Source organism: Ostrinia nubilalis, chromosome 29 (assembly GCF_963855985.1).
Source record: "Ostrinia nubilalis chromosome 29, ilOstNubi1.1, whole genome shotgun sequence".
Classification (NCBI taxonomy): Eukaryota; Metazoa; Arthropoda; class Insecta; order Lepidoptera; family Crambidae; genus Ostrinia; species Ostrinia nubilalis.
The window spans coordinates 3,224,894-3,238,442 of record NC_087116.1 but is presented as its reverse complement, the minus strand read 5'-3'; the positions used below and the strand labels follow the sequence as shown (position 1 = coordinate 3,238,442).

General features: G+C 39.4%; 1 protein-coding gene across 4 annotated transcripts in view; it reads right to left on the bottom strand.

The window, feature by feature from the left end:
• Positions 1-13,549, bottom strand: part of LOC135085659 (uncharacterized) — a 354,394-nt gene that overhangs the window by 24,375 nt on the left and 316,470 nt on the right. For 3 of the 4 annotated variants that reach the window (XM_063980439.1, XM_063980441.1, XM_063980442.1), the window contains exons 5-10: positions 7,461-7,643; positions 6,706-6,858; positions 5,688-5,846; positions 4,910-5,059; positions 3,260-3,430; positions 2,282-2,449 (exon numbers count right to left, since the gene is read on the bottom strand). In XM_063980439.1, coding sequence (XP_063836509.1) covers positions 2,282-2,449; positions 3,260-3,430; positions 4,910-5,059; positions 5,688-5,846; positions 6,706-6,858; positions 7,461-7,643 — 984 coding nt within the window. Of the gene's footprint in view, positions 1-2,281; positions 2,450-3,259; positions 3,431-4,909; positions 5,060-5,687; positions 5,847-6,705; positions 6,859-7,460; positions 7,644-8,495; positions 8,641-8,958; positions 9,029-9,735; positions 9,869-10,915; positions 11,018-13,549 lie in introns of those variants that run through there. The other variant, XM_063980440.1, reaches the window with a different exon arrangement.

Below are 13,549 nucleotides of genomic sequence, written 5' to 3'. Positions count from 1 at the left end.
GACCCCATCCCGTTTGTGTCGCAACTCGCACGCATTGCATCGGGTTGCGTTCATAAACTCACTCATAGTCATAAAAAAATTGTATTAGAAACTCGGCGCCTCTACGGTTCAAAATATGTAACTAGTACTTTATGATTCAAAAGAACTGCCGCCGTTTTATCGTTGAGCTCGTAAGTAATCTATACTTATAATAAATCTGTAGAGAGGTCAATACATGAAATATATTTTCAAAATAACTAACAGGGGGTGATTAGTGATCGATACTGATGCCAAAAATGCAATCAGTAAAATTTTTGTCTGTCTGTCTGTATGTTCCTTATAGAAACAAAAACTACTCGACGGATTTTAACGAACTTTGGTACAATTATTCTTCATACTCCTGGGCAGGTTATAGTATACTTAGGAATTCCCACGGAAACGGGAATTAGCGGGAAAATCCTTTTGTATAAAAAATCAAAACCGCTTAAGTTAGACGCTTTTTGGCAAGCAGGTACCTTAGTAAACTTAAAGCTTAGTTACAACAGGATATTGCAAAATTCCCACGGGAACGGGAGTTAGCGGGAAAAAACATATGTATGAAAAAATCTAAACCGCGTAAGATAGATGAAGGGGGTAAAACGGGATCCACGCGTACGAAGTCGCGGGCGGCCGCTAGTGTAAACTAAACTAAAACCCTAAGCGTAACATATAATAAATATTGAGAGACTTGTTTAATAAGCGTAATAATTGTTTTGTTGCGCTTGCGCATACTGTACCTACTTACTTATCAATATGTACTCCATTTAAAAAAAAAATAGGTGGCAGTAGCGGCGCGGCGCCCCTATTGTCTTGGCGCCTGTGTGCGCCGCACACATCGCACACAGGGGAGGCGCGGCCCTGACATTGTTATGACTTTATCAAATGAGAGAAAAGATTATTCTGGCATGATACACTGTAACGAAATTGGTTATATACTAACATCTAATGGACGTGTATTTATGTGTGAAATAAATGAATTTGAATTTGAATTCAAATTTAAAAGGTTTCGTACCATCATAAAACATAATGTAGTACTCAAATTTATTTTAACTTTAAGTATTAAAACTTCCGTACGTAAATCGAAAAATATCAAAAATTCCAAACCACGTTACTTGTTTGGATGTCGTCGTAATTTTTTACTTCAATTTTAATTACTTATTTATTGTTTGCTTTAATTAATACACGCTAGCCAAACGGATTGGGGAGGCCTGATATTCGCATTGTCCTTTTTAATGACGACGCACACTTATCAACTAACTCCTTACTGCAACGCACACTAATCGGTTGACAGCGCGGCGTAAGGCGATACGGCGTTGATCCCTTTCTTGGTTGATAAGTGTGCTTCGTTCTTTAGTCGCCTCTTCCGACATACACATGGAGTGGAGAGTCACCAGTCTTCTAAATGCACCTATTTATTGTGTGGTAAAGTCCGGTCGCCGAGCACGTAGAATTTCTTTCAATGATCCCAAGCTACCCATCCTTATCGCTCGCGCGTAATTACGAATTGCTGTCGCGACTGTGCGACGGGCGGCAGCAGTAAGTGTGCGAGCGGCGACCAGACTTTAGAAAGAACATTCTTCTATGCCTTAATTTAACCTTATTAACTAACTAAGTCTTACATAACTTGACCCAAAGCAGGTGTTGGCTTCTGACAATAAAAGTTCCCATTCGCAGCCCGATCGAGCTAACTGCGCACCTCGCTGGAATGCGACTCCCTCGCACTCACCCGCACACCTCCCCGAGTTCGCCCCGTAAAGCGTCATGTGACGTCACGGCGGCCAAGTGCGCAGTTAACTCGACCGGGTTATAATAAGGTCTGTTCTGCGCCACCTCTCGCCAGCTATCGACGTGGAGATTGCTCTGGTCGTTAGCTACTTCGTCTATCCGGCTGTCTATTCCACTTTGATCACCTGGCTTTGATCACCCAGGTGATCAAAGTGGACTCCAAGCAATAATTTGGCGTCCTTTGATCACTCATGGATAAGATGACCTGGTTGATCGAAGTAGACTCCAATTTAATTTTGACTCCATCGACTGGTTGGTCTGGTGATGGGACTGGAAGGTGGCCATAGGAACTCCTAAACGAAACGGCGGAACCGCATCGAGTTTGAGTTCGTTTGATTTGTCATTTCGAGCACTTTAATGCTAGATGATGTCCAAGGTCCAGATGACGCAGTCGGGGGATGGCCATAGGAACTCTAAACTAAGAGCGTGTTTTTAGTTTTTTAAACTATTAATTATTATTAAAATAAAGTTCACTTACATCGGGTAGACATGCTGGGATGTACAACAATATTTACTTTGGAAGAAACGTTATAGTTGCGGCTGTTCTTGTATACGCAATAGAAAAATACCTCGATTTTTTCAGAATTCCATGGTATTACTTTTTCTATTGATCTGTTATAAATATCCTGAGTTTGGTTGCATGATTCTGAAAACAAAAAAATAAAATGATACGTGGTTCGTGCCAATCTATTTGACAAAGATATCTTAAAAAGAATCGTGAAAAAAAAACTTTGATTTAGTCCGTCAATTATATTAATCAAAAATATTGGATACGTATTTTTTTACTTGTCAATCAAACAAGTAATTACGAAGTTATGATGCGTTGAAGTTACGTGTGACGTCACAAAGTGCTACACTTTTAGCACTCCTTGACGTCACGGGCCTTTTCTTTTGAACTTTGGCGCGCTTTATCTCTTTAAATTAATTTTGAAAAAGTAAAAATTACGTGTCGAGGCTTTTGTCATAAACTTATCTGACGGGCTAATTCAAAATCTTGCTTTTTTACTCAGAACATCCCTAAGGGCTATATTTCACCGGGACACCATGGCGGCGCAACCAGTCGCTGGCTACCAACAAAATGTATACAGCTCTAGAGTTACTCACCTGGTGTCCGTTTGGTTGCGCAAAGCTCTATACATTTTGTTGGTAGCGGCGACTGGTTGCGCCGCCATGGTGTCCCGGTGAAATATAGCCCTAAGTGAACTGCGCACCTCGCTGAGTGTGAGTTTACATCAAACGTTCTCACAAGTGAGCGCGTTAAAAATACATGAAAATTTTAGTTCTTGAAAGTTTCCGCCAGGGGCGCTGTACAATCCGTCATACATTTAATGTCATCTTATTACGCGCTCACTAGTGAGGACGTAAGACATAAACTCACACCAAGCCCTCTTGGCGTCGATGTGAGGTCACGGCAGCCAAGTGCGCAGTTACCTTGACTGCATTAATCTCAACTCACTCTGTGCAGCATTGTTGCAATCTCTCCAGGACAACGAGCCAGAGTTTTCTCGACTTTTGCATTTGATTCTTATCGTTTCCTTATCTTCTCGCTCTGTGACATACTCGTAAGTGTCTGTGCCTCTGGTGTAATTTAAAATCATATCATTTTTTGTTGTAAGAACTGGTGGCTCTGAAAGGAAGTAGGTACAGTTTTGACACAGAACTCTAAGTAGGCGGGTTTTAGAATCGCGCTGACCGCTCGCTGATCGTCAGCGCTGACAGATCAAAATGTATGTAATTGAATGGACGCTCGGCGCCAACGCTTCATACATTTTGGCTGTCAGCGCTAACGGTCAGCGTGCGTCAGCGTGACTCTAAAACCACCTGGTTTCCACCAAAGCGGAGCGGCGAAGAGATGTGGAAATAATGTAATCTGATTGGTTATACAAAGCAATCCGCTCCGTCTTAGTGGAAACCCGGCCGTAATACATAATTTCGTCGTGGAAACCTTCGGAGGAGGCCTTGTCCAGCAGTGGACGTCATTTGGCTGAGACGAACTGACGAAATAGTGTCTTTTGGGATATTGTCAGTGTGTTTCAGCCTCTATTATTTCCAATATACAGGTTGTCCCAAAAAGTAGTGTCAAGCTGAAGTCCAGAGGTAGGTAGAGCATCACTAGGTATACCCGAATCAACAACGAAACTCGAAAACTATCAAAATCGCGGATCATTCATGGGGGTGATTGTGATAGCCCTAGAAGAAAGAAAGAAAGAAATAGACTTCATTGATCACAGTAAGCACAAATTATAAACAATAACAACACAAAACGAATATAGAAAATAATAGGCCACTGTGTCAATAGGCTCCCCGCTCAGCATTTATCATGACATACTCGTAAGGGCATGTCAAGAAGCTGGTCTTCCGCGAGAGCCCTTGTTGTGGCTTCGCGCATCACATCCCTAAGCAGGCTCTGGATTGGAACCCCCAAGAAAAAGGCAAACGTGGTCGCCCCTGGCATACTTGGCGGCGCATTGTAGCAGACGAGGCGAAGAAAATCGGCAAGACCTGGAGCGAGATTAAACGCGAAGCTCAAGACCGAACGCGATGGAGGACTGTTGTGGACGCCCTCTGCACCATCTAGGGGACATAGGATCTTAGGTCAAGTAAATCAACCAACACAATTTTTCTACCTAGTGGTTCTGTCTGCCTAGTGCAGGTTGACACTACTTTTTGGGACAACCTGTATGTACAGCGATCTAATGCCCGTTTTCACCATCAATCCCTAATTTTAAGTGATGTTATGCTATGGCAGGAATTTTGTTTTCATAGGGGTCACTTAAAAATTAGAGATTGATGGTGAAAACGGGCATAACACTTTTATCTTCTTTTACCTATTTTATAAAATCCTTTGTATGAACTTTCACTAAAGCCCGGTCTGCGAGCATGTAGAATTTTGTCCAATGACTCCTAGCTACCCATCCTTATCGCTCGCGCGTAATTATGTTGCCGTCGCGCTCGCACACTCACTGCGGGCGCCTATATCGCACAGTCGCGAGAGCAATAATTATAATTACGTGCGAGTGAAAAGGATGGGAAACTTGGGGTCATTAGACAAAATTCTACGTGCTCGGCGACCAGACTATAATGACACATTTATGTACCTACTCACCATTTGCATACAAAAATACGGGAGTCTCCTCTCTAAGAGCATTGAAGGTGTGAACACATTTTACTGTGGTATTTTTTTTATCCGCCGATAGAGTGAAGTTTATTTTTAATGTTTTATCAGATGCGAGTGTTTGTGACTTGCAATTGAGCCCTGTAATTTAAATTAATAGTCAACAATATTTCATGTTACAAGAGTTATAAAGTACAGTTATCGTAATGTTTGTATTGTGAATATAAGTCGTCCCTCGAAATTTTCTAACCAAATAATAAATGTAAAGTCTTCCAGTGCCGTCCCGTCGCCGAGCAGATAGAATTTCGTCCAATGACCCCAAGCTATCCATCCTTATCGCTCGCGTGTAATTATATTGCTGTCGCGGTCGGTGAAAAGGATGGGTAACTTGGGGTCATTGGACGAAATTCTATCTGCTCGGCGACCGGACTTTAGCCTGTTCCACGGGCCAAGTCGCTGGATTGAATTTTTAAATATTTTTCCTTCCAATAACTGGGCCCACTTTAAGATTCTATTAGAGAATATTTTTGTTGATTCGATGTTTAATTTATTAATAAAAAGATTGAAGGTGGGCCCAGTTACTATTAAAAAATTAAATCCAGCGACTTGGCCTGTGGACCAAGTTAAAATTAGGCCATGTTACTGGAAGACTCCAAAGGGTTCGATTTTAATTATTTGCAATTAGGCGTGAAAAAGGCGTTGATCCCTTTCCGGGTTGATAAGTGTGCTATGACCTTTAATTACTTAAAATGTAAATGCACTAACTTACCAGATCCATTGCAAACTTCCCAGTGAATGTTGCCCCAGTTTTCGTTATTTGTGCAGACCAATTCCAAAGTTTGGTTTACTGTTCCATCAAAGGTATGTTTACTTTCCGATGACCTCGGTTCTCTGATTGCAAGACCTTCCACTGTGATCTCTGGACGCGCTGTGGAATACATAGGCACATCGTTTCAGCCGAAAGACGTCTACTGCTGGACAAAGGCCTCCCCCGAGGAGTTCCACAAAGACCAGTCCTGCTGCGCCGCCGGCATCCAGGCACCTCCAGGGACCTTTGCCAGATCGTCGGTCCACCTAGAGGGAGGCTTGTCCACGCTACGTCTTCCGGCTCATGGTCGCCATCAGCTCTACGAGCTATGTGACCCGCCCACTGCCATTTGATTTTAGCCATTCTGCGGGCTAAATCAGTCATATTGGTTCTCCTGCGGATCTCCTCATTTCTGATTCGATCACGCAGAGAAACTCCGAGCATAGCACGCTCCATCGCTCTTTGGTTGACCTTGAGCTTTCTTATGAGGCCCAAAGGCATAAAGGTACATTTATTTATATTTTTACATAATTTGTACATAAGGCGAACTTAATGCACTAAAGCATTCTCGACCAGTTTACCTTTGGGTTGAGCAGAAAAGAAATTTGTTTGGCGGTACTTCTAGTGCAGGAAAGAAAAACAAAAACAAATATGCTACATACATAAATAATATATATAAAATATATAATAAATAAATACATACATAAAATAGATGATTGAGTTAAACTGAAATTACAATATACTAATAATATAATAATACATATAATAGTACAATAATATAATAGTACATAGTATTATAATCATGGTCGTTCTAAGCCAGGGGGTAGTCTCGCACGGGAGGGGAGGGGGGGGGGGGGGGGGGGGGTGGTCTGGCTTTTAGCTTTACTTGTGTGTGTACTTACATGCACATACAACTTTTGAAACCACACATGTAAAGCTCACTCGCTTTCGTGAATTGCATGAACTCTAAAAAACTTACATTGGGCCTTTATTTGTAATACTATTGCAGCATCAGTTTGGTAACCGACCGAGTTGTTATAAATGCAGTGTAATATACTTTCGTCGAAAGTACTGTTTAGTTCCATGGTATCTCGCACCACAGTTAAATTTCTTTTTAGATCTGCACAACTTTCTAAAATAACAAATATCCAGTTAGCATACCTTTTACAAAATACATACTTTTTTGTTTATATTTTACTATAGTCCGGTCCCTGAGCACGTAGAATTTTGTCCAATGACCCCAAGCTACCCATCCTTATCGCTCGCGCGTAATTATATTGCTGTTGCGCTCGCACACTCACTGCTGCCGCCCGTCGCACAGTCGCGACAGCAATATATAATTACACGCGAGCGATAAGGATAGGTAGCTTGGGGTCATTGGATCAATTTCTACGTGCTCCGCGACCAGACTTTAGCTGTGTTCGCGTGAAAATAGTTTGAACAATAGTATTACGAGTATATTGTGTTTCAGGATCTTCAAATATAATGCTGTTATTAGAAACTTTTTGTAATTTTTTTCTGTGCTGCTCCGCAATTGGCTTTAGAGTGATGTAGGTTATACGTATAACCCAAAGCCTTCCTCGATAAATGAGCTATCCAAAACAATTTTTGTTTTCAAATTGCACCAGTAGCTCCTGAGTATAGCGCGTTCAAGCAAACAAAAACAAAGAAACAAACTCTTCAGCTTTATAATATTAGTAAGGAGTATTATCGATTTTAGAAAAATTATCTTACTGTCTTTCCAACAAAATTTCAAAACCAAATATCCTGATTGCAAAAATTCTCCGTTCGTGTGACCTTTTTTGCATTCAAAAGTAATTTTGTTGCCTTCTATGAATCTGTAGTAACCTTTATCAGTCGCTTTGGCTGCCACCAAATTTGTGGTCGTGGTACTGGATACGGTTAGAGTAACGTCTCCTGTAAATAATATTAAAAATATTGAATAGAATATAGTAAAGCCCGGTCTGTGAGCACATAGAATTTTGTCCAATGACCCCAAGCTACCCATCCTTATCGCTTGTGCGTAATTATGTTGCTGTAGCGCTCGCACACTCACTGCGGCCGCTCGTCGCACAGTCGCGACAGCAATAATTACGCGCGAGCGATAAGGATGGGTAGCTTGGGGTCATTGGACAAAATTCTACGTGCTCGCAGACCAGACTAGAGTGAATTAATTTAATAAATAAATAAATAAAATATACTTGAGCATTTGTTATGGTGGTTGAGCCAAGCACGAGCCGAGGCAAAATTTGTGTCAAGGACCGACTTATGGACGTAGCACACTTATCAACCCGGAAGGGGATCGTGACCGTACAACTCGAGGCGGTCAGTATTCTTTGTATGAAACTCCGTGCTTGCTGCAACGCACACTTATCCGCATCGTAACGTAAACGCCTCGCTTCGCGGTTGACAGCGCGCGAAAGGCGATGACATTCCCGAAAAGCAATACGATGTTGGTCCCTCCCCGAGTTAATAAGTCTGCTATGATCTTTACGAGCCTCGAACGAGTTTCCTCAAGCGTTGGCTCGTGCTCCACTGCGCTTCGGCTATTGTCGGATTTTGACGAACACAAGCGGATTTGCGTCGCGTGAAGGTTGCGACTAGACAATGCATTGATCGCCATCGCTGCCCGCCGGCAGATCGCGTGTGATGGCGTTGGTTTGGCCGAACCATAAAGGCCCTCCAACCAAACCGAGTAGAACATTTCGCACCCACTGGGAATCGAAACCTGGATTTGAGATAGGTATTCCATTATTGCATGATACTCACGTTGTATTCTGACCATTAGGGAGCAGTTTGCGTAAGGGGCATAATATTCCCAATTGTAAGTGACACTGTCGCGTACGTAATGACCAATGTAAGTCAAAAATGAGCAGTTCCATAACCCTTCATACTCCTCTCTGCCAAAAATATCCTAAAAAGTATATTAAAAATGTTTATTTTATTAATTAACACGTTTTTATTAGGTCGTCCTCGTCGCGTGTATGTGTTACAGTCAATACTCATTATCGGTCAAAACCACTGACTGTAAAAATCAGTTAAAAGTGATGATGCCCTTGGTCAATATCATAATATTTTGACTGATTTTTCCAGTCAAAAGTGGTTTTTCAACAAAATTTCAGTACAAAACAAAATAATATTATAATAATTATGCTAGCTTGCAGAAAGCAGTGTAACTAGTGCTAAAAATAAACTTTGGATTTAAGTGATTTGTATAGAATTAAGTACTCACAAATGTGATTGTATGTCCATTCGAGATGTTTAATTTCGCATTTAAGTTTTTTGTTGATTCATTATTACAACTGGAAATAAAAACAATGTTAATAAGTACCTACTTATTTAGTCGATGTAACCACAGAATATACAGGGTGTCATTTTGTAATGCCATCAGAGGGCTGAGTGTGAGTCTACATCAAACGCGTTAACTAGTGAGCGCGTTTAGAAATATGTGAAAATTTTAGTTCTTTGAAAGTTTCCGCTAGGGGCGCTGAACAATCCGTCATACATTTAATGACATTTTTTTTGCGTTTGATGTAAACTCACATTCAGCCCTGTGGAGGGATAGTACTCACAATACTGTACATGGAAAGTTTTACTCAAAGAAAACATTTCTTTATTTTTGAAAAGAAATAGTATATTATATTAATATTTAATTTTACTCTTGTTTGGTCGAATCCATCGTTAGTCGAGTTTATACAAAGACCACAGTTATAGACTTTACAGAAATAGAATATATGTAAAAAAGCCTAGAATAGAATTTAAATTAAATTCAAATCTATTTAATAACCGTTTCATGGGTAAAGGTCATATACACTTATCAACCCAGAAAGGGAACAACACCGTGTCGCCTTTCGCCGCGAGGCGAGGCGTTTACGTTACGGTGCGGATAAGTGTGCGTTGCAGTGTGGAGTTTCATACACAGAATACTGACCGCCTCGAGTTGATACGGTTACGTTCCGTTTCCGGGTTGATAAGTGTGCTTCGTCCTTAAAGATCGAATTATACTTACAATGCCAAATTAACATAACGACTCGGAGATTGAAAAGTCAATTTCATTGTATCACCCTCCGGTACGATTATATCGTTTCCACATTTAGTTAGTTGATTTTTTATAATGCTGTCTATATAAAATACCGTAGTTTCTGAAAAACACAATTTTAAACTATACAGGGTGTCCCAAAAAGTATTGTCAAGCCTAATCCTAGGCCATGCCAAGCATTACTAGGGCAATCACCCGCATGTATGTTCCGCGATTTTTTATAGATTTCGAGTTATGATTGATTTAAATTTCTGTTTCTTATGTAGTTTTTTGGTCACTGTGGCGCGAATAGTTAACGTCCATGTCTGATTTTTTTTATACTAGGCCTAGCTGATTCATCCATAACACGAATGTAAACTAAAAAAGTTAAAAATCCTCTATGTTGTAATAACAATCATACTAACTCGAAAACTATCACGCGGTGATTCGGGTAGCCCTATTAATGCTCTACCTCTGGGCTTCGGCTTGTCACTACTTTTTGGGACACCCTGTATTAGTAACTAGCGGCAGCCCGCGACTTCGTCGTACGCGTGGACTCCGTTTTACCCCCTTAGGGGTAGAGTTTCGCAAAATCCGTTCTTACCGAATGTGTGGCGGATGTCTACACCCTTTATGGAACCTACCTATAGGTGTTATCTTTTCTGATATTTCGTGATTAATCAGTGACTATTTCGGTTTTTTAACGTAATATTATATTGTGATGATATCATAACTAAATATAATAAAATAAAATAAAGTTTCGAATTAACACTTTTTATTATGGTTTAAAGTGTACAAGAATTAGGTAACTAACTAACTAGTTATGTTTAGTCAACAATAGACATAAGGATAAATAGTTTGTATGTTTTCCTTGTGTTGTAATACTGTCCTATATTATGTAAATGTATAATATATGTATAATTGCAATATAGTTTCGATTACACTGTTTAAGCTACATTTATGAAATTTTGAATTGTGAAGGGATCAAAATTAGCTCGAAATGGTTTTTAAAATACTACACACAACTGTTTAAATCATATATTTAAAATCGGTTCAGTAGATCCCGAGATTACCCCTTCCTTACAATTAAACAAATATACAAACACACAAACTTTACCTCTTTATAATATTAACTAGTATAGATTTAAATAAATACGGAAGGTACACTGACCTGCATAGGCATGCCCGAACGTGGAAAATATTATTGTAATTCCCAAATAAGTGAACATAACTGGAACTTTACAGTCCATTGTTAGGTAACAACACACTGCACTGGAAGGCGATGACTGTATGAGTAATGTATTTAGCCCTACAACAGCTACTCAGTACTGTGGCCATGGTTTTTTGTTAGGATAGGATTAAGAAACTTTTTATCTTGAGAGCGAATCCGTCAATACAACCCGTATCTCTAGCATGAATAACTTTCGTCTTCGAATCGTTTGCTTATTCGACAAAATTCGATACTCAACCTTCGAATTAAACGATAACGTGACAATTTCTTTTGAGGGTTATTCCGTATTCGACCCACGACAACTCAACCCACTCATTATTTTTTCCTTACTCAACCCAATTTTGTTCCTTACTCTACTCACAACAAATTTTTAATTTTATGTTCCTTATTCACCCCAAAAACATTCCTAGCTCAACCCATTTTAAAACCACTTTAAAAATATAAGATTTTTATGCAAGGTCAGAATAAAAATATATTTTTTAGAAATTAAAGCTCAGTTAACTTTTGTGTTAAGATCGTTCTATTAAATAAAACTGCAGGAGTTCTGATACAATAATACATTTGAAAAACGTTTTTCACAAAAGGACACAAATCAAATAATGACTAATTAAAATCTACTATAAATCCACTATAAATCAAACGACTGTGATTTTTTATTAAATCAGTATAACCAAGCTATGGCGTATAATTTTTTCCCCAGACACTTGTTCATGAATGTCCAAAAATTTTAATAATACAATGTATTTTATCTTTTTTTTTCAAGCTCATACCGCTTGAAAAAATGACGAAAAGAAAAATAATAAAAGTATTCATGTGGACAGCTAATCCCGCGGTATAAGTTTTGAGCCTCTTAATTTTTTATGTTTCTTCTTCTTTCTTTCTTTTCAGCCAAATGACGTCCACTGCTGGACAAAGGCCTCCCCCAAGGTTTTCCACAATGAACGGTCCTGCGCTGCCCGCATCCAGGCTCTTCCCGCGACCTTTACCAGATCGTCGGTCCACCTAGTAGGAGGCCTGCCCACGCTACGTCTTCCAGCCCGTATCGAATCAGAAATGAGGAGATCCGCAGGAGAACCAAAGTAACCGACATAGCTCGCAGAATTGCTAAAATCAAGTGGCAGTGGGCGGGGCACATAGCTCGTAGAGACGATGGCCGTTGGGACAGGAAAGTTCTCGAATTTTTTATGTATTTACCTTAAAATAAAATAAAATTTTTGATATATTTTAGTTAATCAACATAAATGTACTCATATCTATAATTTTTTCATGTAGGTGATGTTTTTTATATTTTTTATTTAATTATAAATAAATTTACATACTAGTATGTATTTATCATTATTAAATTTCTGAAAAAACAGTAAACGTTGTTTTGCTATCCATACTTATTTTTGGTATATTTACTTTGGGTTGAGTAAGAAATGCATTTGGGTAGAATAACGAAATTATGTAATGGGTTGAGCTAGGAATACTAATTTGGGATGAGTGAAGAAATGGGTTGAGTTGTCGTGGGTCGAATACGGAATAACCCAATTTTGATTCTCAAAACAAGTTTCGTGCAACCATTTCTGGCGCTGTTGTAGTTTTCGTACTAAATCTTATGATGGCGATTCGAACTCGAAAGTTTTTCGTGCTAGCCGTACCGGTCAGTTAACTGCGCACCTGGCTGCCGTGACGTCACATCGACGCTCTAAGACTGACACCACAGTAGATATAATGTACTGTGCTGACACGGCGAACGCGGGGAGGTGTGCGGGTGAGTGCGAGGGAGAGTAATATTTCTACAACTCGATTGGGTTGTAGAAATATTTATCTGTGGCGGGAACACGAGCGGTACGGTGAAATTTCAGCGGTGCGGCGCCGCAAAGCGCTGTGTGTTTCGGCTCAAAATATTGTCCTAAAGACATTCGGCCGCTTCTTTTATACAGGGTGGAATTTTGTAATGCCACCTGAAGGGAAAGTACTATTAATACTGTAGATAGAAAATTTTACTGAAAGAAAACATTCCTTTATTTTTGAAAAGAAAGAGAAATGCATTCAAATATTTCCGAAAAATTTTCGAAAATTCACTACCATAACAGACAATTTTCTGTACCTACATAATTAAAATAATTTAAGATTTCATGGTTTTCCTTTCATTTGATTTATCAAGTTGTTAGAGAGATTTCATCCTTATACTTAACCCTAACGATCGATGCAATAAAAATACAGTGTTTTTTTAACAGATTTTAGTCGGTTTGATTCCAGGGTGTGACAAGCAAATTTTTGGAAATCTTTGAATGCAGTTCTATTTCTTTTCAAATAAAGGAATGTTTTCATTGAGGAAAATTTTCTATCTGCAATATTAAGAGTACTTTCCCTCCAGGTGGCATTACAAAATTCCACCCTGTATACGGGTATTATCCGCATATTATCGTGATAAATCGTGGTCGTACGAAAACACAATGTGGTATTGTCGAGAACTAAATAAAGTAATAATTAATTTATTATTATAAATTATTATCTTCAGTAAACCCAATATTTTGTTTCCTTATAGCGTATTATTGATACCTAATACTCGTAATAATGTAATTTCAA